The sequence below is a fragment of the Anopheles gambiae genome, chromosome 2, assembly GCF_943734735.2.
Source record: "Anopheles gambiae chromosome 2, idAnoGambNW_F1_1, whole genome shotgun sequence".
In the NCBI taxonomy this organism is placed as follows: domain Eukaryota; kingdom Metazoa; phylum Arthropoda; class Insecta; order Diptera; family Culicidae; genus Anopheles; species Anopheles gambiae.
In genome coordinates, this window is record NC_064601.1 from 22,715,173 (window position 1) to 22,737,863 (window position 22,691).

The 22,691-nt window shown below is 49.0% G+C and overlaps 6 protein-coding genes across 7 annotated transcripts; 4 read left to right on the forward strand and 2 right to left on the reverse strand.

Annotated features, from left to right (window-relative positions):
• The first annotated feature begins 501 nt into the window (after positions 1–501).
• LOC1273400 (hormone-sensitive lipase) lies at positions 502–6,289 on the forward strand. Its single transcript, XM_312370.6, has 6 exons — positions 502–3,132; positions 3,776–4,053; positions 4,131–4,268; positions 4,338–4,575; positions 4,662–4,787; positions 4,870–6,289. Exons 1-6 carry the CDS (start codon positions 1,390–1,392, stop codon positions 4,978–4,980), a joined length of 2,634 nt encoding a protein of 877 aa, XP_312370.5. The 5' UTR covers positions 502–1,389; the 3' UTR covers positions 4,981–6,289.
• A 702-nt stretch (positions 6,290–6,991) lies between these two features.
• On the reverse strand, positions 6,992–8,726 carry LOC3290637 (probable N-acetyltransferase san). Its single transcript, XM_563593.4, has 2 exons — positions 8,514–8,726; positions 6,992–8,319 (listed from the first exon to the last, which is right to left on the reverse strand). Exons 1-2 carry the CDS (start codon positions 8,519–8,521, stop codon positions 7,617–7,619), a joined length of 711 nt encoding a protein of 236 aa, XP_563593.1. The 5' UTR covers positions 8,522–8,726; the 3' UTR covers positions 6,992–7,616.
• Positions 8,727–8,762: 36 nt separating this feature from the next.
• On the forward strand, positions 8,763–11,514 carry LOC1273397 (serine incorporator 1). 2 transcript variants are annotated; one of them, XM_061647752.1, is made up of 4 exons: positions 8,763–9,140; positions 9,435–10,449; positions 10,703–10,862; positions 10,925–11,514. In XM_061647752.1, exons 1-4 carry the CDS (start codon positions 9,105–9,107, stop codon positions 11,058–11,060), a joined length of 1,347 nt encoding a protein of 448 aa, XP_061503736.1. In that variant the 5' UTR covers positions 8,763–9,104; the 3' UTR covers positions 11,061–11,514. The 2 variants fall into 2 exon arrangements, with proteins under 2 accessions (XP_061503736.1, XP_312367.5); XM_312367.6 differs by having other exon boundaries at positions 8,914–9,140; positions 10,712–10,862.
• LOC1273396 (probable glutamate--tRNA ligase, mitochondrial) lies at positions 11,299–13,427 on the reverse strand. Its single transcript, XM_312366.6, has 3 exons — positions 13,085–13,427; positions 11,836–13,020; positions 11,299–11,765 (listed from the first exon to the last, which is right to left on the reverse strand). Exons 1-3 carry the CDS (start codon positions 13,287–13,289, stop codon positions 11,515–11,517), a joined length of 1,641 nt encoding a protein of 546 aa, XP_312366.5. The 5' UTR covers positions 13,290–13,427; the 3' UTR covers positions 11,299–11,514.
• Positions 13,387–15,887, forward strand: LOC1273395 (adenosine 3'-phospho 5'-phosphosulfate transporter 1). Its single transcript, XM_312365.5, has 2 exons — positions 13,387–13,901; positions 13,983–15,887. The coding sequence occupies exons 1-2, from the start codon at positions 13,870–13,872 to the stop codon at positions 15,385–15,387; spliced, it is 1,437 nt and encodes a 478-aa protein (XP_312365.4). The 5' UTR covers positions 13,387–13,869; the 3' UTR covers positions 15,388–15,887.
• Positions 15,888–16,072: 185 nt separating this feature from the next.
• LOC133391728 (integumentary mucin C.1-like) lies at positions 16,073–17,837 on the forward strand. The gene is made up of 8 exons (XM_061647753.1): positions 16,073–16,324; positions 16,401–16,436; positions 16,522–16,572; positions 16,672–16,704; positions 16,781–16,810; positions 16,881–16,919; positions 17,001–17,163; positions 17,229–17,837. The coding sequence occupies exons 1-8, from the start codon at positions 16,262–16,264 to the stop codon at positions 17,720–17,722; spliced, it is 909 nt and encodes a 302-aa protein (XP_061503737.1). The 5' UTR covers positions 16,073–16,261; the 3' UTR covers positions 17,723–17,837.
• The last annotated feature ends 4,854 nt before the right edge of the window (positions 17,838–22,691 follow it).

Here is a 22,691-nt window from a genome sequence, read left to right on the forward strand (position 1 = left end):
TTTTTAGAATGCATGAGTCGTTTGCCGTCTGCTAAACGAAGTCTTTCTATATTCCGTTTAGGTAGATAACTTGAGTCGTTTAGAAGCCGTTTAGTGGTCGTTTAGTGGATTTGTGGCACTTGGGCGGTTACACAAACGAAGATTTTTCTGAAGTGTCGATCTGAAAATTGGAATTCTAAGCCAATTCTAAGATGCACATTTTTTCTCAGTGGTGACGAGTTCTTTTTCTCGAGGCTCCACGCGACCGCTTAGGGCCGCAGCAGTGCTCCATTGGATACGATTCAATCGTACGTGCTGTCATTTGATTTTCGCTGAATTATTTAGATTTTAGAATAAATTGTTTGGCTGAGCTTAAACAACTGAAAAATCAAATATCTGTGATTTTCGGTAGGATAAATGGAAAATTGGTAGTGTTAGGGCGGTCATCTGTGAATCGGTAGGCATATAAAAAATCGGTAGGAATATAGATAATTCGGTATTTCTGGTCACTCTGGCTGTTGCTGCTGTTGTTATTGCGCCCGCTATCGGTCGCTGCAAACGAAAACACTTTGCGCTGCATTCCGCTTTCCCTTCTGGTTTCGGTGTGCAAATGCGTTTCGCTGGTGAAAGTGCAACCCGTCACAGCGATCGGTGGTCTGAAAATTGCTCCTTGCCAAGTGATAAACTCACTGCAACGTTTTGTGATAGCATTAAGGATTTGTGTGTGTGTGCGTGTGTTTGTGATTTCGTGTGCTCCCTCCATAACAGCGAACGCAGCGCAGTGCATTCTTGTGATCGTGTGTCGTAAGGCGAAGAAAATCCTTCAAAGTGCCCGTGTGCATGTGCTTGTCGTCCCATTGCATCCTGCCGTGTCTCGTGAGCGTTGAGGCGGAAAACGTGACGTGCCATTTTCCGTACCACACTACAATGCACACACGCGGGCACAGCGAAACGCAGTGAAAATAGGGTAACGAAGGAAGGTGCAAGGTGTACGGGTACAGGTGCACCCGGACTCACTGATGCAACAGTAGATGCATAGCAGGTACGGTACAGCTTGTGTGCGTATGTGTATCAGTGTGTGTGTTTGTTCGTCAGTGCAATCGAGTCATCGTCATCAGCGAATCGGGGAATTGCCTTCATCCGGGTAGGCAAAGTCCAAACGGCGCAGTGAACCTCTGTTCGTAATAGACAGAAAATAAATAATAATAACACGAGAATGGCCAACTGAATGACCCCCTGCGTTTCCCCGCGTAGCATCGTTCTCGGGGTGAAGCAACACGATAATGATAAGCCGCAGTGCGGACCGTCGGCGGAATTGTATTTGCTTTCAGTCGTGTGCCAGCCGTGTGTAGGGTAAGATTACGCCACTCGCACGTCCATACCGTCGACCACATTGTTACAATTATCGCAATGGAGCAGCAGCAGCAGCAGCAACAGGGAGCCGAAACCGTGGAAGGCGCCTCAGAAGAGCAGCAGAGCTTGATGCTGTTCGACACGCTGATCGATCTGTGCCGCAACAACATCGCCTACTTTGAGGGCGATGATACGGAAACCGGTTTGCGGCTGCACGGTGCATTCGTCGGGCTGATCGATCACATCGAGATGGCCAAACCGCTCGTCCGGACGGTGCAGAGCTTCATGGGCGAGTACGATTTCGACCCGTCCGTCCCGGGGAACGGGTTTCGCAGCTTTCTGTACGTGGTCGAGTGCTGCGTGAAGACTGCCCTGAAGCTGGCCCGCTACGTGATGGAAAACCGCAGCACGATCCTGTTCCGGAAGGCGGTGTACGTGAAGGAGGTCGAAGCGTACAACCACCTGATGGCCAGCCTGTGTACCTGCCTGCAGCACACGCAAACGCTGCGCGAGTGGACCCGCCAGTCGGGCGACCTGTTCCCGGACGAGTCGCACTCGGTCGAGGAGCTGTTTGCGCGCGGCGGCATCATCAACCAGTACTGCTTTTACGGCCGGTGCCTTGGGTTTCAGTTTTGCGACTCGATCAAACCGCTGCTCAAGTTCATCTCGATCGGGATGGCCGGCTTCTCCGAGGGCTACTACTCCGAGGGCGGCCGGATCTCGAAAGCGACCAGCCTGATGTACACCAGCACCAAGTACATGCTCGATCCGGAGCTGCGCGCCCGGCGCATCGTGAACATTTCGCAAAACTCGAACGTGGACTTTTGCAAAGCGTTTTGGTTTCTGGCCGAGTCGGAAATGATGCACACGCTGCCGTCGTTCGTCGGCTTCAAGGTGAAGGTGAACCGGGTGATAACGATCCCGCCCGAACCGATACAGCTGAAAACGGCCCGGGCGCCGGCGTCGAATGATGCACAGCAGCAGCAGGATCAGGAGCAGCAGGAAGAGGACGTGTTTGTGGACATTCCCATCCCGAAAAGTCACGGCGGAGCGGCCCCGATCAAGGCGCGGCTGATATCGGCCGTCAAGCGGAAGGGCATGATCGGCGAGCGGAGCAACACGCAGCGCAGCACCATCTACCCGGCGTCCCGGGGCCTGCTGTTCCACTGTCACGGCGGTGGGTTCGTAGCGCAGAGCTCCAAATCGCACGAAACGTACCTGCGCGAGTGGGCCGTCACGCTGAACGTGCCGATACTGTCGATCGACTACAGCCTCGCCCCGGAAGCACCGTTCCCGCGCGCCCTGGAGGAGGTGTTTTACGCGTACTGCTGGGCGCTGCGCAACTGCGAGCTGCTCGGTACGACCGGCGAGCGGATCATACTGGCGGGCGATTCGGCCGGCGCCAACCTTAACCTGGGCTGCGCGATGCGAGCGATCGAGCTGGGCATACGCCGCCCGGACGGCATCTTTCTGGCGTACTGTCCGGTGCTGATCAGCTTCGTGCCGAGCCCGGCGCGGATGCTGTGCCTGATGGATCCGCTGCTACCGTTCGGGTTTATGATGCGCTGCCTGAAGGCGTACGCCTGTCCGAGTTTGGAGGTGCTGGAGGAAAACCGGAAGCGGCACGAGCAGCGCCAAGCGATCGTGAATGCGGGCCAGCAGATGCGCAACAACAATGTGAGCGTGGTGGTGCCGAGCGACGAGCGGAAGGTGGCGCAGGAGAAGACACCGGATCGGTCGGATTCCGGGGATGATGATAACTCGATGTGGGAGCAGCTGAACAGTGCCAACACGGTGCAGGTAATTTGGTTGAAATTGAAAAGAACACACATTCTTTTTTCCAAACAGGGCTTACACACAGCCCCCAAAAACCACACAGGATCGTTGTTTCGCTGACCTTTGCGATTAGCTGGAATGGCGATAGGGGCGAAAATGCGTGAATGTTGACGGTGCTTTGTGCTAATCAGAATGAATTCTTCCTGATGCTTTAACCTTACGGGTCTTGGTGCCTGTCTGAGCCATGATTGCTAGCTCTTGAGATGAAGATTGGCCGCCAAGTGCAAAGTTCTGTGCACGGTAGGCGTTCTGTGTTGAATCATCTGCTCCCGGGTTGCACACCAAACCCGGTGCTGATTCAATGCACCACCACTGACGTCCTTGTACCTGTACTTGTACCGGATGTGTAATGGAGTGGGCAGTGTAATTTGGGTGCTATTTTTAGCCGCCCATGCCGATAGAACAAATCAATAAACTCCCAGCAAGACGCTCTGAGTGATGTAACCCTGTCATCTCTCGGTACATCTGCACGAGCAACGTTATGGCGCTTGTGAAGTGCGTGTGATTTCGTAATCAACGCGTTATCGCATTCTTTGCTTCTTTTGGTGCCAACCGTCTAACCAGTGCTTCCTTGTTACTCTCCCCCCACCCTCCTTCCCCACTGCAGCTTCAAAATCAGCATCTCAGCCCGGTAAGCGACACGGCGAGCGATACGCTGGCGCTGCAGAGCCAATCCCTCGGCAATACAATCGACATCATCAGCCCGGACGAAAGCAACACGATCACGTCGCTGGAGGAGGACTCCCAGCCGATCACGCTGCAGCAGGTCAACTTGAACACGGAGCGCAGCAATGTGACGGTGGTCGATGATTTGGATATGGATATGCCGAGCGACATTAGCTCGGAGCAAAACACGAACCAGAATGTGGCGAACTTTATCAATAGGTAATGGGTGCGAATGGAAACGGAGTTGCGAGTGGCAATGAGCTAATTAATTACCCCTTGCTTTTCCTTTGTTTCAGCTACGTCCTCGACACGACCACGAATGCTGCCGGCGAGCTGGAACCGATCCTTCGTCCCGCGTCCCGTTCCCAGTCGGAAGAGAACATCGTGCTCGACATTGGCCGGGAAGCGATAAGCGTTCAGAATCTTCAGGAACGGTAATTGAAAGATGAATTCCATATCAAGCAATGATTTTTATAAATTTTTGTGCGATTTGCTTTGTACAGCGTCACGACGGCGGCGAGTAACTTTGTGAGCAAGGTGTCAAACACGCTCACCAGCATTACCGCCTCGAAACCGATCGCAGCAGGCGGCTCGCAGAACGAGCTGCAAACCAACCTGGATGCACTGATCGCCCGCAGCCCGTCCGACGAGTTCATCTTTCACGTGCCGAAGGATTCCCACCTGTCGCCGTACTGGGCCTCCGATGAGGTGTTGAGTCAATTTCCCCCGACCAAGATACTGGTGTGTGTGGTGGGACCGTGGGACTGCACGGGACACAAGAGCAAAAGGGAGAAAACCTTATGTCACTTATACCTTTCTCATTGCAGACCGTCGTGCTCGATCCCTGTCTGGATGATTGTGTGATGTTTGCCAAAAGACTGAAGAGCTTACACCGGTCCGTTGCGCTTGACATTCTGCCCGGGCTGCCGCATGGATTCTTAAACTTTGCAACTGTAAGTACACTGTGCACTCTGTTCGGCGATAAGGGAATGTTTACAATTACAAGCATTGTCCACTTTCCGCCCGTTTGTATAGATCTCCAAAGAAGCGCACGATGGTTCGAAGCTGTGCGTGAAGCGTATTGCCGAGCTGCTCGAAATACCGACCACGCTGGACGATCCGGGCACGAAGCAGGGCTGCTGTTAGCGAAAATGCTGGTAAGGCAGTAGGGCGTCGTCGTCGGCTGCCAGGCATTGCCGCCACTCGACTGAAAACTGTTGTTCCGTAAAGCCCAACCAAAATTTGGAACCAAAACCAAGTAAACAACAGGCTCTAGAGGCTTTTATTTAGCTCAAATGAAACAAACAAGAGGCTCATACTCCTGGTGCATTACCGAACAACTCCAGAAAGTGTCCAGCGACGGAACCGAGTGGACCCAAAGCACGTGCATAGAATGCGCAATACACGCGTCGTCGTTAAACGTCCCTTTTTGTGAAGCAAAAACACAAACCGATTGGCCTTTGATGCTACATCACACCCCCTCCCCCCCATTGTGTGTTTAGTGCGATGCGGCTTTATATTATTACTATTATTGATGCACCTTTTTGCAATCAGCACCAACAAAACCAAAAGAAAAAGAAAAAACACTCAACCAAAACGCTCTGGCGTAGTTAACACGCGAGCATACATATGGTGGGGCGTAATTTATTATCTGCCTTGTCCGTTTTGCGCTTACTGAATCTTACTGGATATATATATATACACAAATATTTCGTAAAGTTGTGTGCATCTATTTGCTGCTTACTCTACGCGTTACCGATATTCAAACTTAGTATGATTAATGTAAGAGCGTCGCGTTAGGAGAAGTTTGGAGAACAAGCGATAATCCACCGAAACCACCGGTGCTTGGGTAGTACGTAAGTCGAGGTAATTTGTGATTATGTTATCCTTTTACTTTTGTTATCCGTGCAACACGGTTGTTTTGTTACAACAGAGTCTCGCTTTGTTGTGCCCCTTTACAAATACTACAATACTCCAACTAAATTGTGAACAAACAAGCAAACAATTGTCTCGTTGTGGCTAGTGCAAGGAGTTTTGAAAAATATTTGAAACAGTCCACAAAGGCAATTAGCGCGTATGTTAGGGTTAGCGAATAAGCGGCAAAACCAGTTTAGCAGCATCACACCATCGCACCTGCCTGAATGGTGAAGTGTGAAAACTCACGCGTGTTATTTCCTGTTGTTACAAAATGTTACACTACCAACCAACGGTTAATATTTGAAAGTACGGACTATTGTTTCTAGGAAATGGGAAATTTACAGGGGAAACAATAGCCGAATGAGAGGACAGTCAATCATCATATCCATCCGTTTGTGTGGCATAATGGTTCCAAGACAAATCACATCCCACTTACACTGATACTTACAATCATCTTCAGTAGGTTTTGTTATCACAGAACAAAAAGACTGGGTTTTTTCGTCTTTATTATCCTTCCTTGACCCTGATTTCTTGCAAATGATATGAAACAATCACTATGTTCTCGTTCATACTCGTTGGAAAGGAAAGTGATAATGAAACTATATTTAAAGCAGCATTTACGCAAAACAAAGAACAAACTACTCTATGTGTACGAAACTTTACAGTTTACGCAAATAATAAGATGATATTTTTGTGGCGCCGGAGAATGTTACTTGTGTATACAGTCATACGTACTACTTCTACTACTAACTAAGTAACGTCTTTCATTCTTTTCTCTCAGTATAACGATATATTTAAAGAATATTTTCCCCCATTTTTAAACAAACCGATTCGAGGATGACTAAAACTAAAATAATCTCGCCAATCTGTCTCAATTGTCCTGGTGAAAATCAATCGAAAGTGCGAAGATTGTTGTAATGGGAAATCAGACCGGAACCGTACCTAAATTTTGTGCGAAATATATATTTAATGTATTTTCTCAACTGACAAAAAAATGTTGTGATGATTGTTTTATTTGAGCAATATTAACGGAGCTGATCAATCAGAGAGTATCTTGTTTAATCGTCGAACCGGCTAAGAATAAAATCGATTGCGCAAATGGCAAATCAAACCGAGCTATTTTGGGTTTTGCGATTGACCATAACGGTCCATTGTTGTACAGAGAACAGGTTCTTCTTTGTTGGCAATGGTAAAAGGGCTGTTCCATTAAGTGAGCAAAACGAATCCGACATTCATTGCGTTACGTTATGTAGTGATTAACTTTATTCGTCCTAAGTTATTCTTTTAGATGTTTCGTTCACTGCATGTGTATGTGTGTGTGTATGTGTGTGTAGGTGATTTGGGCGCACATTCCGTACATTATTACTTCGCTTAACTATTGATGAGTACTGCTACAACAGAAACACAAAACAGAACACAGATTTTCCGACCAACGGGACGCAGCTTTTCCCCCCTATTAACACGAAGAAGCAGCATATGAGGGTGTGTAGTAGCAACCCCCAAGTACACTAAACCACACAGGATTATTATTTAACACGATTTTTCGAAAGCGGGCGCAAGCGGGGATGGGGCCAGGAGGGAAGGGAAAGCTGATTCACAGTCGTGTGTGTGGTCTCGCACGTGGGATGGGGCCGGTGTGAAGTAAAGAACATGTAGCACACATGTGTACACAATTTAACAAATATAGAACGAACGAACTCCCATTCGCCAACTAGTGAAAACGCGCGCGCAAGAAGAATGCAATGGTTCGCCGTTGCCAATGGTTACGCTCAACGCCCACTGCCTGCCCACTGCCTGGTCACTGGTTGCTGCACCCGGGTTGCTCGATGGTGGTAGGCGGGTTACGATCTTCAAACACGACCGGTTTATCGGTTCTTTTCGGCAGCCTGCGGTGTTTGTTGCGTGGTCGAGTTTTGGATGCTCGAATGATTGTTCGCATTGCCAGCGGCTGCCGCCGGTTGCGGTGCCTCGCCCGCCGCCTCATGGCTGTCTCCATTCGCAACCCCCGCCTGGTGTTCTCGATCCGCATCCGAACTGTGCTGATGGGGGCAGCTCATTGCGGCGGCCGCCGCCACCGCAGCCTTTTTCGTGAGCGTCTTCTGCAGTACGTGCGCATCCGCCGGCTCGATCCGTTTGTAGTAGTGCTGCTTCGTTTCCACGATCTCGAACCCGAACCGTTTGTAAAACTCGATCGCACCCTTGTTGTCGACCTTCACGTGCAGGAATATGCTGTCGAAGTTGCCGTCCCGCTCGACGCAGTTCAGGATGTGCTGCACCATCACCGTGCCGATGCCCAGCCGCCGGTAGGGGTACAGGCAGCCGAGCGTCATGATGTACAGCCGGCGCATGTTTTCCGACGTGTCGATCCGGGAGCAGACGGCACCGACGACGACATCGTTGTAGTAGGCAAGCTTGGCCAGTTCGCCCGATTCCAGCACGTCCAGGTAGAATTTGTCATTGTACGACACCGGCAGCACGACCGTGTTGATCTTCTTCAGCTGCTTCAGGTTGTGGTGCGTCACGTCGCCCAGCTCGATGTTGGCCCGGGCCGGAGCTTCACGCGTTAGCCTGGTGGGAGGGGGGAGATGTAAGAGCAAAGCGGAGCAGGGGGTAAAAATAAGAACCAAGGATGCCGTGCTCCATTCAAGCACCGAGTCTCTCTCGCACAGAGACACACGACATTGAGGTTAGATGTGGTGTGGAGCGGTCTGATCCGATCGTGCGCCACCGTTCCCGGGTTTCTCCAGTCGGTCCACACTTACCGAGTCATGGTTGAAGGCTGCAAAAGGAACCGCGGATGGGCTGACTCGTGTTACAAATGAAGAGGCGAATGCAACTACGGACGAGTCGGTGAAGATTTCGAGCCAAAAGTTGGCACAAGACTTAATTATTTTTTTCTCTTTCGACCGACTGAGCAAAAAAGACGTCTGTATTTGTCAGCCAACTGACGTTTCGGGTCGGGCTGTCAACATGACAACACGCTTGTTAGCAAGTGGTTAGACTAACGGAGTTGCAATATACATTTTATTGATATTTAGCGATTTTTTGATGCGTAAAATGCACGTGCTGCATAAAAAATTAATTATGCAAATATTTCCCAATTCCCAAAAAGCAATTTTGTGGGATACAAAGATAATAAATGTATTTTTTTTCTTCCACACCTTCAGCTTGGTGTAGCCGCAGCCTGACAACTGTCACTTTCCTTTGTTGTTGAAAAAGCGAATCCTACACGGAAGGGTGATTGTTTGTTCGGGCTTCGAGAAAAAGAGTCGTAATTAAAGTGTTCTGTGCACATTTTCACAAAAAATCCTCCATCGAACGAAACCAAACGATAAACGGGATAAGCGTTTAAAATGGGAGCCGTTTTAGGACTGGTTTCAGCGGCCAACGTAAGTGCAGCCAAGCGCTGACCATCGGATTGCTTCCATATCGATTTTCCACACTGGTGTAATGACTCCATCAAGGCCAATCACAAAGCACAAGCACAGAATGACAAAAAAAAACAGCTCAACTTTCGAGAAGATTTATTCCTTCCCATAATTTGATTAGCCTATCTGCATGACAATTTTGTAGCGTGATTCATCGTACCACGGCGGATCATTGCGTTTGTTTGCTGGAAGATGTCTTCCCATGTTTGTTATCTTGTGTTTATGTTTGTTTGTTTTTTTTTCTCTTTTCCCTAGCTGGCCTGCTGCTGCACGGGAACGGCCTGCTCGCTGTGCTGCTCCCTGTGCCCTTCGTCGCTCAAGTCCAACTCGACCTCCACCCGCTTCATGTACGCGCTGATGCTGGTGCTCGGTGCCATCGTGGGGGCCATCATGTTGGCGCCAGGTCTGCAGGACTTCCTGCAGAAGGTACCGTTCTGTGCGAACTCAACGTCGACCGCTTCCAACTTTGTGCCGGGCGGTGAAACGATCGACTGCAGCTCGGCCGTCGGCTATCTGGCCGTGTATCGCATTTGCTTTGCGCTCGTGTGCTTCTTCGCCCTGTGGGCACTGATGATGATCGGTGTGCGCTCGTCGAAGGACCCGCGGGCAGCACTGCAGAACGGTTTCTGGGGCATCAAGTTCATGATCGTGATCTGCATCGCGATCGGTGCCTTTTTCATCCCGGAAACCGGATTCGGACCGGCCTGGATGTGGGTCGGTCTGATCGGAGGGTTCGCCTTCATACTGGTGCAGCTCGTGTACATCATTGACTTTGCGCACAACTGGGCGGAGGCCTGGGTGAGCAACTATGAGGAGGACGAGTCGCGCGGCTGGTTTGCGGCCCTGTGCTGCGCCACCGGCGTGCAGTACGTGCTGTCGCTGACCGGCATCGTGCTGCTGTACGTGTACTTCACGCAGGCCGACGATTGCTCGCTGAACAAGTTCTTCATCACGTTCAATATGCTGCTGTGCATCGCGGTTAGCTTTCTGTCGATTTTGCCCCGCGTACAGGAGTACCAGCCCCGGTCGGGGCTGCTGCAAAGCGCCATGGTAACGCTGTACACGGTCTATCTGACCTGGTCGGCCGTCGCGAACAATCCGGATGCGGAGTGCAATCCCGGCTTCCTGGGCATCATTGGCGAGAAATCGAACAAGGTACACTTTGACAAGACGAGCATCGTGGGGCTGATCATCTGGTTGCTGTGCATCCTGTACTCGTCCCTCCGCTCGGCCAGCAACGTTTCGCGGCTTCCCGATCTGGAAAATCAAGGTAAGAAGCGTGTGGCAGCATGTAGAAGCGCGCTTATTATTGACGCACCACTAACTTTAGCTTGTAGCACGGAAGTGGGTGTTGTTTAGCAAACTACTAACACTCAATTTCTCTAACTCTTGTATCTTTTATGCGCCTTTTGTGTGGATCCTTCTTTATTTGCACAACCACCCCACGTTGTCGATGTGTATTATGTATCGCCATGTTTGGTTCGTTTGGTTTCTTGCACTGCAATCCAATCTAATCGAAAAAGATCTTACAGCTAGCGATGATGGATCGAATGCCGGCGGTCGCCATGGCAATGAGGTGCGTGACAACGAGGAGAGTGCCGTCGCGTACAATTGGTCCCTGTTCCACATCGTCTTCATCACGGCCACGCTGTACGTGATGATGACGCTTACCAACTGGTATCAGTAAGTATATGAATTATATTGAGTTGTTTTTCATGATCGCTAAAGCGGAGTGTTCTTTACAGGCCAAATTCTTCACTCGATACGCTGAACGCGAATGCTGCCTCGATGTGGGTAAAGGTGGTTTCCAGCTGGATGTGCGTTGCCCTGTACGGCTGGACGCTGGTGGCCCCGATGGTACTTACCGACCGTGAATTTTAGGCTGGTCTAAATAATGTGCTACAATTTTCCCGCTACTACTATATTACTCATCTTGAACTAACTTTACCCGATAGGAATGTAAGACAAATTATAGTTTTTTTTTTAAATGAATTAATTGTGATATGAATAACAGAGGGAATTGGAGGAGGATCAAGAATCGGGCGAGGATTGTAGGCAGCATATGAAGCCGGGTGCGGATGATGTGCGTAGGAAAATTAGTTCTGGGAATCACTTACTCTTTCAACACTAATATTAATTCTATATTTTACGCAACATTTGGTTTGAAAGTCTAGTTTTCCCAATGTACATAGCGTCACACATGCACGATCCCAGTCGGTCTTTGTGTGTGACGTTATACATTTAGCAACAATCATCTTCAACTCCCAAACAAACAAACAGCAACTATACGAACCGCCAATAAAGCTAGTGGACTTTAGGGTACCGTCCTCCAAAATTACTTGTGTCGCCCGGCAGCGAGTTCAATCCGCTCGACCGTCTTCTCCCGACCGAGTATTTCCATCATCTCCGGCACGGACGGACCTTCCTGCAGTCCGCTCAGTCCCGAACGGAGCGCTTTCATCAGCTTCTCAAATGCAAGGTGGTTTCGTTCGGCGAACGATTTAATGAAACGGCTCAGCTCCGATTTGTTAAACTCCGGCACTTCTGCTTCGGCGGCGAGGTTCTTTGCCAGCACTGCGAGAATGTCTGTCCGGTGAGAGAACGCGTTGGGAAAGGTAAGAAAGAGAATACAAAATCACATGCGGGAAGCACCTACCGGCATCGATTATCTGCTGCTTGGTAGGTTTGGGCAGCACCCACAGAAAGGAAAGCTTGCTCTTCACCAGATCCTGCAGCGAGTCTATCCTTGGCAGCGACCAGCTCAGCACATCCCGCACGTGCTCCGGATTGAGCTGCAGGTTTTTCACGTCCTTCGAGAACTCCTTCCGCACCATTTCCGTAACCTCGTGGACAATCCGTTCGGCGGCTTCACTGTCGTGCTGCAGCTTGTACCTAATTTCCGCCCGATTGAAGTGCTTCAACAGCTCCGGATTCAGCCGGCTCGAGTTGGCATTGATCTTCTTCAGATCAAACTGTCGTATCAGATCGGTCAGCTGTGGTGCGTCGATGTCGAGCAGCTCCCGTCCGAAGCCACCGCCACTCTGCGTGATGTAGTTGAGCAGGGCCTGCGGAAAAACGCCATTGTTGCGGTAGTGCTCCAGCTGCACGTCGCCCTGCCGCTTGCTAAGCTTCGACCCGTTCGGGTTCATGATGAGCGGCAGATGGGCGTACTGGGGCGGCCGCCAGCCGAACGCGTGGAACAGCTGTATGTGTTTCGGGGTCGAGATTTGCCACTCCACCCCACGGAGCACGTGCGTGATGCGCATGTAGTGATCGTCCACCACGTTCGCGAAGTGGTAGGTCGGGAAGCCGTCCGATTTGATGATGACCGGATCGCCCTCCTGCTGTGCGATGAAGTACACGATCTTGCCGTAAATCAGATCGTTAAACTCGTCCCCCTTCGAGGCGAGTTTGAAGCGAATGCAGAACTTATCGTTCTTCGCCAGCCGCTCCGCAATCTGGCCCGGCGTCAGGTGGCGACACTTGTTATCGTACTTCGGCACCTGGCGCAGCCGGAGTGCTTCCTTGCGCAGCAGCTCCAGCCGTCGCTCGGTACAGAAGCAGTAGTACGCGCGGCCATCTTCCATCAGCTTTTTCACCTCCTGCTTGTAGATTTCGTACCGCTGGCTCTGGGTGTACGGACCGTACGGTCCACCTTTGTACGGATCTTCGTCCGGTTCGACGCCGGCCCACTTGAGGTCGGCGTACATTTTGTCTGCCGCACCCTCTACGAACCGTTCCCGGTCGGTGTCCTCGATGCGCAGCACAAACTTGCCACCGTGCGCTTTGGCGTACAGATAGTTGTACAGCGCTGTCCGTAGTCCACCGAGATGCATGTAGCCTGAGGCAAAAATGGGGAAAGATTGTTAAAACGATAAGGCACGTAAGCAGATGATAGATTCTACCTGTTGGACTAGGTGCAAAACGAACGCGAACTTCCTGCTCATTGCTGGTGGCCGTGTGGGGTGGTGGAGCTGCTGCTGCGAGCGCGCCCTTGACGGACGGTTTATCACAGTAGAACCGCCAACATCCTACCGACGATGTCCTCAGGGCGGTAAGCAAACCTACTGGAAGACTCGTTTTCCCGAACTGTCCCGAAATAACGCGCATTTTCTGCACTACACGGACATTCCGTCGATGCGCCTGCAGTATGGTGAAATATATTATTGTTGTGAAGCGTGATTGACGTTTCGCGCAAAACAGTAAACAACTCCCGTCACCCCCTTCCTTCCCCACATCATCACTACAGCTGTCACACATGAACCCAAACGTCAAGCATCAGCTGTTCCGAGCTGTCACAATTGGTGGTGTTTTGTTTCACGCACGCAAAAGCCTTGTTGGCCCGCTTTCGTTTGGCCAGAGGGACGACGGTGGAAAGTGTAGTAAACCCGTGCGCGGAACGAATTATGTGACGAGGGAATTCCATTCCTGAAAGGCGGCCACTTTTGTGAGCAGTTCATCGGTGGGGCGTTTTGTTTGCTTTGGGAGAATCTGCCCGGCCCAAACTCCAAACGCTCCAAAGCAAAGGAACGTAAATATTCACGGCACGTGTACGCTATCGTGTGTGTGTGCTTTACCGAGAACAACAAATTCGTTGTTTTACTTCCCGCGTGGATTTAAACACAATCGATGCTACTGTGAGTGGTTCCCGTCGTGTGTCCTCGTCCGCGTCATTCGAGAGCCAGCCACCATGAGGAACTACGTGCCAGACATCATCATTCTGTAAGTGAAAGGCTCGTCCTTGAAACGTAGCTCTAATGGCAAAAACTAACGCCAAAAACGCCTTCACTCCTTTCGCTTCAGGTTCATCATCATCGTAACGATTACCGTCGTCCGGCTGGTATCGCAAATACTGCACGAAACGCTTGCCGATGGACCGCCGGAACTGGTGCTGCCGCCACCGGCCGAAGGGGCCGCACCGAGGCCCGAACTGTCCCTCAGCCAGCTGATCGATCAAAAGTCGAAAGAGTACTCGTGGCTGCTGCGCCTGCTCGTCAACCTGTTCGGCTACTTCTGCATCTTCATCCCGGGCGTGCTGATCTACAAGTATGCCAAGCGCACCAAGTACATGGAACGTTCGGACCGTTCCCATCTGTCCGCGCTGGTAAAGTTTTGCTACTCCGGCACGGGCACGGACGGGTTGGACCGGCCGCTGGATGGCCCGGCCGGGGCCGGCAAGGGAGCGACCGGCAGCAAGCGCACCACGGCCCAGGAGTGTGCCCTGCTCTGCTACTGTCTGGTGGGGCTGATGGGTTCCTACCTTACCTGGGGCGTGCTGCAGGAGAAAATAATGACCCAAGAGTACGAGGGGCCGGAGAAGCGCAAATCGCACTTCAAAGACTCCCAGTTTCTGGTGTTCTCGAACCGTGTGCTCGGCTTCCTGATAACGGCAGTGTATCTCGTGGCGAAGCGCCAGTTCCGGCACCGTGCCCCACTGTACAAGTATTCGTTCGCTTCGTTTTCCAACATCATGAGCGCCTGGTTCCAGTACGAGGCACTGAAGTTCGTCAACTTCCCCACCCAGGTGTTGGCGAAATCGTGCAAAATCATCCCGGTGATGATCATGGGCAAGATCATATCGCGCAACAAGTACGAGTTTTACGAGTATCTGACCGCGGTCATGATCTCCGTCGGTATGATCTTCTTCCTGACCGGCTCGACCGACGAGTCGAAAGCGTCCGCCATGACCACGCTGACCGGCGTGCTGCTGCTCACGTTCTACATGATCTTCGACAGCTTCACCTCGAACTGGCAGGGCGAGCTGTTCAAATCCTACTCGATGAGCTCGATACAGATGATGTGCGGGGTGAACCTGTTCAGCACACTGTTCACCGGGGCGTCGCTCGCGATGCAGGGCGGCTTCTACAGCTCGCTCGTGTTTGCCGTCGACCATCCGAAGTTTGTGGTCGACTGTGTGGTGCTGTCGATCTCGTCCGCCATCGGGCAGCTGTTCATCTTCTACACGATCGCTACGTTTGGGGCGGTCGTGTTCACGATCATCATGACGCTCCGGCAGGCCGTTGCCATACTGCTGTCCTGCCTGATCTACCAGCACCGGATCTCGTTCCTCGGCGTGGTCGGTGTGCTGATCGTGTTTTTGGCCATCTTTCTCCGGGTGTACTGCAACCAGCGGCTAAAAGCGATCAAGCAACGGCACCAGAGCGCACAGGGCGGTGGTTCGGGCGGCAAACCGCGCATCAACGTCTAGGGGGGCGTGCCCGTTTTACTTAAGCTATAAGTAGCAGCAACAGTAACGGTAGCGGCGTTCATAGTTCATAGATTTGCATTTTACAATTTTAGTCGTTCGAATTTGTAGGCGAAATAGTTGCACCGACGACAGTAGCCAGTTTCGCCTGTGATCGCAGAATCCAATTTTCCGTTTCATCTACCCATAACCCCAGTTAGGATATAACGTTCCAATCCCAGGGCAGTCAGCTGTTCTGGGTGTTTTAGTTTTAGCGAGATAACAGATGTTTTATTTATAACGACATTTGGTGGACGCATCGAGAGCGCAGATGTGTCGCGATTGCGGAAGAGTAACCGAACCGATCAACGATCAACGCTTAAACGCTTGTTCTAACCAAAAAGAAAAAAAAAAGGAGTGACGATCGATCGACGATTGTGAATCGCGATCGTAATATGTATGTTTGTCCTGTGTGTATGTGTACCGTTTGGAAAGGCGATGAAATAAAATTGGCGGAAACGAAACGTTTATTGGGTTTCGTTACAATCATTCCTTTGAGAAAACGACACATTTAATTATTATTAATTAATTATTAATTATTTTGTAAATGTTTGCCTCTGTAAAAGCGTGGTAATACGTGGCCCAAAAGGAAGGTGTTTTGTCGTTTGTACGTTTATAAAATAATTTTTCTTTCTTTTCCAGCTTCTCAAAATTGCAACTATCAGCGAAAATGAATGATAATAGGATTTTAACAGGCCGCCGAAAATTTTAAAGCGGTTTTTAATGAACGTCACATTATCGTCCGGTTGTCGCTGGAACGCATAAAAGCCATACGTACGGCAAGGTGGGGTTTAGACTCGTTTGGCACCGACAGCAGCCAAAGTAGAATCCAATCATCATGAGTCGATTCAAAGCGTGGATATGGTCGTTACAAATTATAACCATCTCAATGATGCTTCAGGTATGTAAGAGAAAAAAGTGGGTGGGTTTGTTTTGTGGAAATAAATAATTTATTTTCTTCCTTTTAAATCTTGCAGGAAGCCGTTGGGCAAACGACTCCAGCACCGGTTAAGGTAAGCCGTATGCGTTATACTGTTGCTATTGTTTAAACTGCATAATTTCATAATTTCCATTGTTTCTCTTTGCTGCCGCTGCCAGCGAGCACATCGTCTAATTATTATGGATTACGAAAAAATAGGAGCAACGGCGGTAAGTAGCTAGAGCTTAGGAGAAGCGGCTCATGTTTATGCAATAATGCGTACGTTATGTTGCGGTTGGGGGGCGGTTTTTTTGTTTGCTCCATTCCAGGCACCCCAACAGTCGGCTCCGTTGCGTGTGCAGGTAATTATGTGAGTGCAGAATAAATTAGCTGCTGTTCTATAATCGGGGTCGAATTTTCTTGCGCTTTTAAAAACAGGCTACTACGAGACGACCGGGCGCAACACAGGTTAGTTGAGGGGAGAGAGAAAGCTCCCACTTAAAATGTCTTTTAAAAAAGAGTCGTTTTAAAATTCCAGGCCCAAATTCCAGGAGCTCAAGCGAAATCCGGTGGTACGGTAAGCAAGCATGGAGATTTACCGCGTTTTTTGAAGCAACAGTCCCGTTGGATTTAACTCGCTTGTACGTTCAATTTTTAGGTCGCATACAGTGCTGGATTTGGGGCAGTAAGTGTGGTGCCTGATTGTACGAACTGTACCACTGTGGACGATGCTTTCGCTCCACTCGACTATGACTACGCCAATCTGACTTGGCTGGCGAATGTGAGCTATCCCGAATATACGGCACTGGAACTGGCTACAGGCAAGGATATTTACTGCTGATCTCCAAAGCGCTGTTTTGGTACTAAATTGTTTCCCTCTTTCCAGTGACGATGCAACCGATAGTGAGAAATGTTACGATGCTCCCTGTTGCCGTCCCAATATCTTTAATAGTGACTACTCCCAGCGTGGCTCAGGCTCAACCGGTTGTATCGCAAAGTCCTAGCATTGTGGACACAGCGGTCATTAGACCGTTGCCCGTTCCTACCGACGTTAGCGTAAGCACGGAAAGCACAGCAGTTTCCTCCACCACTGTGGCCAGTGTACCATCCCCTACAAAGCGACGTGTGAAAAAGACACGCTCTACGACCAAAGCTACTACTACCACCACTACCACCACCACTACTACCACGACAACGACCACTCCACCTCCGAGACGTAAGAAAACGAAAAAGTCCAAACGTGGTCGAAATATGAAGGAAACGAGCACGGAGCGTACGACGGGTAAACCGTCGCGCCAATCCACTAAACGCAATAGTACAACGTCCCGGACTACCACCACCACCACCAAGCCACCGGCCAAGGAGCGCAAAAGGGTGTAGAAATGGAACAAATGGTTAAAATCCGCCAGGAGGCTGCCACGATTACCATACATTACCGTAAGTATGGTTATGGCGGCAATATGAAAGGGAAGAATAAAATTGCCTTAATCCGTTATGCTGCGTGCGCAAATGATGTGGTTTTCAGAAGAAGAGCAAACGAAAAGGGAGTGTAGTTTCAACGGAAAAGGTACGCTTTCATTTTAAACAAGCTTCCTGCGTAGCTAATGAGAACCGAATAGTCGCTGGAGTTCGCTCTGAGCTAGCTGGGGCACGTGTGTTGTGGGATTGGCGGTGTGACATTATCGTAGTTCTTATTATGTTGCCCGGTGGAGCCGTTTTTTCTTTGAAGCTTTGGAAGACAATTGTTTTACGTTGAAGGTGCACTGAAATGGCCCACTTGAAACGGCAACGGAAAAGGTACGGTATAGCTAGAAAAGATCTCTCGCCAAACCATGCTTTGCGCCTGTAAGATATGCAATATGATGTAGAGCCATTACTTTCTTTACTTAAAAAAAATCATAGTAATAACACGCAAGAAATACTTTATTCATTGTTTATTTTGTGACTGTTTGGGAGGAATGGCTATAAATAATTATTTAAATTTTTTTACTTTCAATTTAATACATTTTTATGCACAACTCTCCAGATTGCATACCTTCAGGCGTTCTGTGTAATCGAGCACCAGGAAAATGTTTGTTTCGACAAACCTCCACCATTTAACTACTGGAGTGCGAGACGAAAGAACATTTCGATAGTTTTGCTTTACTTCTTTCTAAAGCTGCTTAAGCATGCTTTTCCTTTTCCCTGGTTTTGAATCATCACCAGCGTTACAGTTCAAAATTCATTAGAATCAGGAAGAGAACGTGCAGCTGAAAGCTTCTCCACACGGTTGCACATGAACACGCTGCAAATAGTGGTGGAGTGCTATAGAAAGAAGCCGTAGTTCACCCAACCTTATTACATTCTTTGAAAACAAGAAGTGAAACTGGATTGTCATATACGCTAAGAACCGAGCAGAACCATTTCACGTGACGTTGATATCTGATTACGTTGATTTAACCATGTGTGTGTGGCAAAAGTAGTTGCAAAGGTTTTTCTTCTTCCATTGTAAAAACGATGATTGCGCTGCAGCTTATCGTTTGTTACGCGAGGCGAAAACACACGCACACACACACACGTGATGCCATCATTTGGACGCGCGAAGTATTGAGCAGCCTCACGCTACCCGGTTATTACTGTTGTTTCGTGTCGAGCAAAACACCTTCCCAGCAAACGAACACCCGTCAGCAATCATCGTGTGCAAGGGTGTGTAACGGTTGCAATTGTAAGGTAATGGTTATGGTTAGCAAATTAAAAGAAAAACACGCTAATGGACGGTAATAGTTGAGCCATTGGGTTTGGCGGAACTTGTTCAAACTGTGCACAAAGAACGCTGCGATGGAAATGGAGCAGGCAAGTAAGTTTAAAATGTGATTTTAATGTTGAATGATCAACGTACCATTAAGATGAAATCAGTGTGAAGTAGGGTAACGATCGTGTTACATGAGTGTTCTTTCTTTTGAGTTAAAGCTTATCAAAAACCCTCTCCGAAACTACAAACGTTCACGAGAAAGTAGCACTCATACCTCCAAAGCTGCACACTTATCGTCCTCACTTTCCCAACCAGCCCGACATGCATTGATTGGGATAAACTTAATTTCCTATCAATTTTTTCCCATTTCCCCGATACGCCTGATGGCACACAGAAACACACAGACACACAGACACACACTCACATAAGTCTGTGTCGTCTGAGTCGGAGGCGAGTAACGAAGCAACTATCTCTCTATTTTACACCGCACTGCACTTGTGTCTTGCGTCTTGTCCTACACGTCCGCCAAAACAGACACTCATAAAAGCATGCAATTTACGAGGGGCGATACGGGGAGCAGATTGTCTCAAATCGACACTGCTGCCACTACATTCCACACTACGCCGGAAGTTGGCACCGGCAGCAGCAGCAGCAGCACCATGTTGCTGCTCTACTTTATGGGCCCAACGCTGAGAGCGGAAGATACTGCCATGCTGTGCTTCCTCCACCGCTCCACTCTTGATGGTTTCACCCCTCCCGAAAACCCGTTCGGACTAAAGACACAGTGGCACTGTTTTTATTCAGCTCGAAAAAAAAAAGAAATGGTTCATCCACTCCCTATCACACTATCACACAGCATTGTTTCACGGACTTGTATCCTGGTTTTGACGCGATGCAAGCAATGATAGTCCGAGCGTGGCGTTTGCTGCACAGCTGAATGGTCGTTTGGGTTTTCGAATAATGAAAAGGAATAATGTCCGATTTGTGTTGTTGTTTCTGTTCAGCCGCACCTCAGCCCGCAAAGATGCTTCGTCATTTGCAGTTGCAATTTGCAAACCCGTCTCCCCCCTTCAAAGCCGTCTAGAATGGTAAGGGTGGCAAGGGACCAATCTCCTGTCGTTTGCATGCTTAGAAGGTTTGGGGGGTGGAAAATTCTTTTCAAATCTCTTTGCACATCGAAGAGGGGGAAAGAGCAAAAAAAAAAACCACAAAAACCCCGTCCCGGTTGGATAGTTTTCAATTTTCATTGTGCAAATGTGTGTATGTGCGCTGCCTGTGTGCGGCGGGTGAGGGATGGAGGCGCCTGATTGTTTGTGATTGTAAAGCGCACTGTAAACGTTTATCGTAATGGAAAAGTATAGCACACAATAGCACTCCGGGTCAGCGGTAGGGTCCAGTGGATGATATGGGAAGGTGGTGGTAGCTTCTTTTCTTTGCTGTGTTCGCTGTGGCAAAAAAAGGGGAAAGTTCTTTATTGAAATTGTTTTAATGCTTTTCTGCTTCGAGCTTCGAACAGGGGAGGGAAGTGTGAAGGTGTCTGGTTGTTGGTTAAGGAGCGGAATAACGAGCGAAAGTTTAGAGCAGAATGATTCTCGGTAGGATTAAATAAGCAATAGCCACTGATAACTTAAGAGGATTCACTTGGTCTGCTGTAAGGTATTGCCATCTTCAAAGACAATTAAATTGCTTTCATCTAGCATTTAACTACTTTGTTTAGCATTTAACTACTTTTTTGTCTGATTTAAATAAGAATAATTAAAATTTAAAATACAAAAGACAATTTTTCATGGCTCTTGTGTGCTTTGATTTCCGACTGGACCGTCCAATGCGAAGTTGCTTTGCATTTTATCCAGCAATGAGTTCCATTCAATGATGAAAGCTTCAACCACCACGAAACAGTATGGAAATCGAGGCTATTCATATAGTGTACGGAAAGTCCCTCATCATGTATTACTGTTCAATACTGAAACCTTTTCTCCTTTCTCTACCCCCGTTTCGCTAGCTTCATTCCGGATCGGATCGTTCGGAAATGAGTCGTCCGAAACTGTATGATGACGCTGCCCGCTCGCTATGTTTCCCTCCCGAAAGCAATGGAATGCTTCACATCCCTACTGCGGATCGGTTGAAACAGTGTCCAATCAAATGTCATCCCATTTCGAATGAAATTGACATGAATATTTAAGGGACGCCCAGACGTGTGTCCACGTGGAACCGAAGAAAAGCTGGTCCACCGCGCGGGAGGAAACAAGGAAAAGGTTCTGGGAGGAAACTGGGGGAAAATGAATCGTAAAATTTACCACTCCTGCATGGGTATGGATTATGGGTGGGATTACACACATATTTGCTTCAAGTATTCCATTACCCAGCGAATAACAACTCGGTGCCATATTTAACCGATGTTTGGGTGTGAAGAAGGTGAATCGGAAGGGAATTTTAACACCCAAACATACGTGTGTAGCCTTTGGATTCCCCTTTTGGCAGCAAATTGGATCACTGGCTTAGCAAGCTGAGCTCCATTAGAATAGGGCCGGGTCGGAGGAGCAACTTCATCCCAAAAATAAAGGGCAACACAAACCGGTGCCGATACAGCCAGTCCTGGACGGAAATAGAACTGGTCATGAAAGCGTACTTATCCGTCGTATAAATAAGTTGCCCCGAACGACCGACCGGGGCACGCGGGGAGGGAAAGGGTTTGTGCTGGTGCGTTGTTGCTGTCGAACATGAAGCACTGTTTGGGTGGTTGCCGAGTGCCGCCTCCTGTACGGACCGTGGCAGGTCAATTTACTGCCAGCATAATCATATTTTTCGGCAAACGAGCGTTTCGTCTCGTTCGAGCACTGCAGTCCATTAATCGATCTAGCACCTGGGAACGCGACGGGTGGCGAAAATAGTACGGCTTTGCGTCACGTTAACAAGGATTGTGTGTGTGTGTGTGTCTGTGTGAATGCTGAAAAATAAAAACAATATTTCACCAGTCAACTGCTTCCGGGCAGGCTCTTTTCTATAGCCCTTCGCCTGTGCACGAAAAGTTTGTTTGATCGACGATACATTCGTCGCTCTGCCCATAGGTACACTCGAACCGATTCTTCGGAGTCTCAATAACACGCGAAACCACCAAGCTCGTTTTGGATAAGATTTGCGACACCACGGTCGATTGATGGTAGATTGCGGACGCGGAACCCAAAACCTCGGTTGTGCTTGTGATTTAAGAACGGTCAACGGGTTGGATTGAAATTTATGTACAATTTCCTTTTTCCTGTTAGGTTGGTTCCATTGATTGGATCCTTTGGTGGAAGGGTGGAGCGAGGTAATTCTTTCGGGTAAGCTCGATCAAGCGAAGGTAGTTAGGACAGTTTATAGTTGATTTCGGGTGTTAAGGCGCTTAGATTTTTGCTTCGCACGACCTCTTTTAGCCCATGTGCCCATGGGCTTACTTTCCATTTTGCTAAGAAAAGGAACAATATGCTATTTTGGTGGTGTTATTTTCACACATTTCTTGGGAAAATTGCACATTGAGTCAAATACATTTTGGTGGCAAAGTAGACAGTTTCCCTGTTGTAAGCATTGCTAAACGCCTAAATGTATGCAATAAGATAACACTGTGACATTATTCTACCA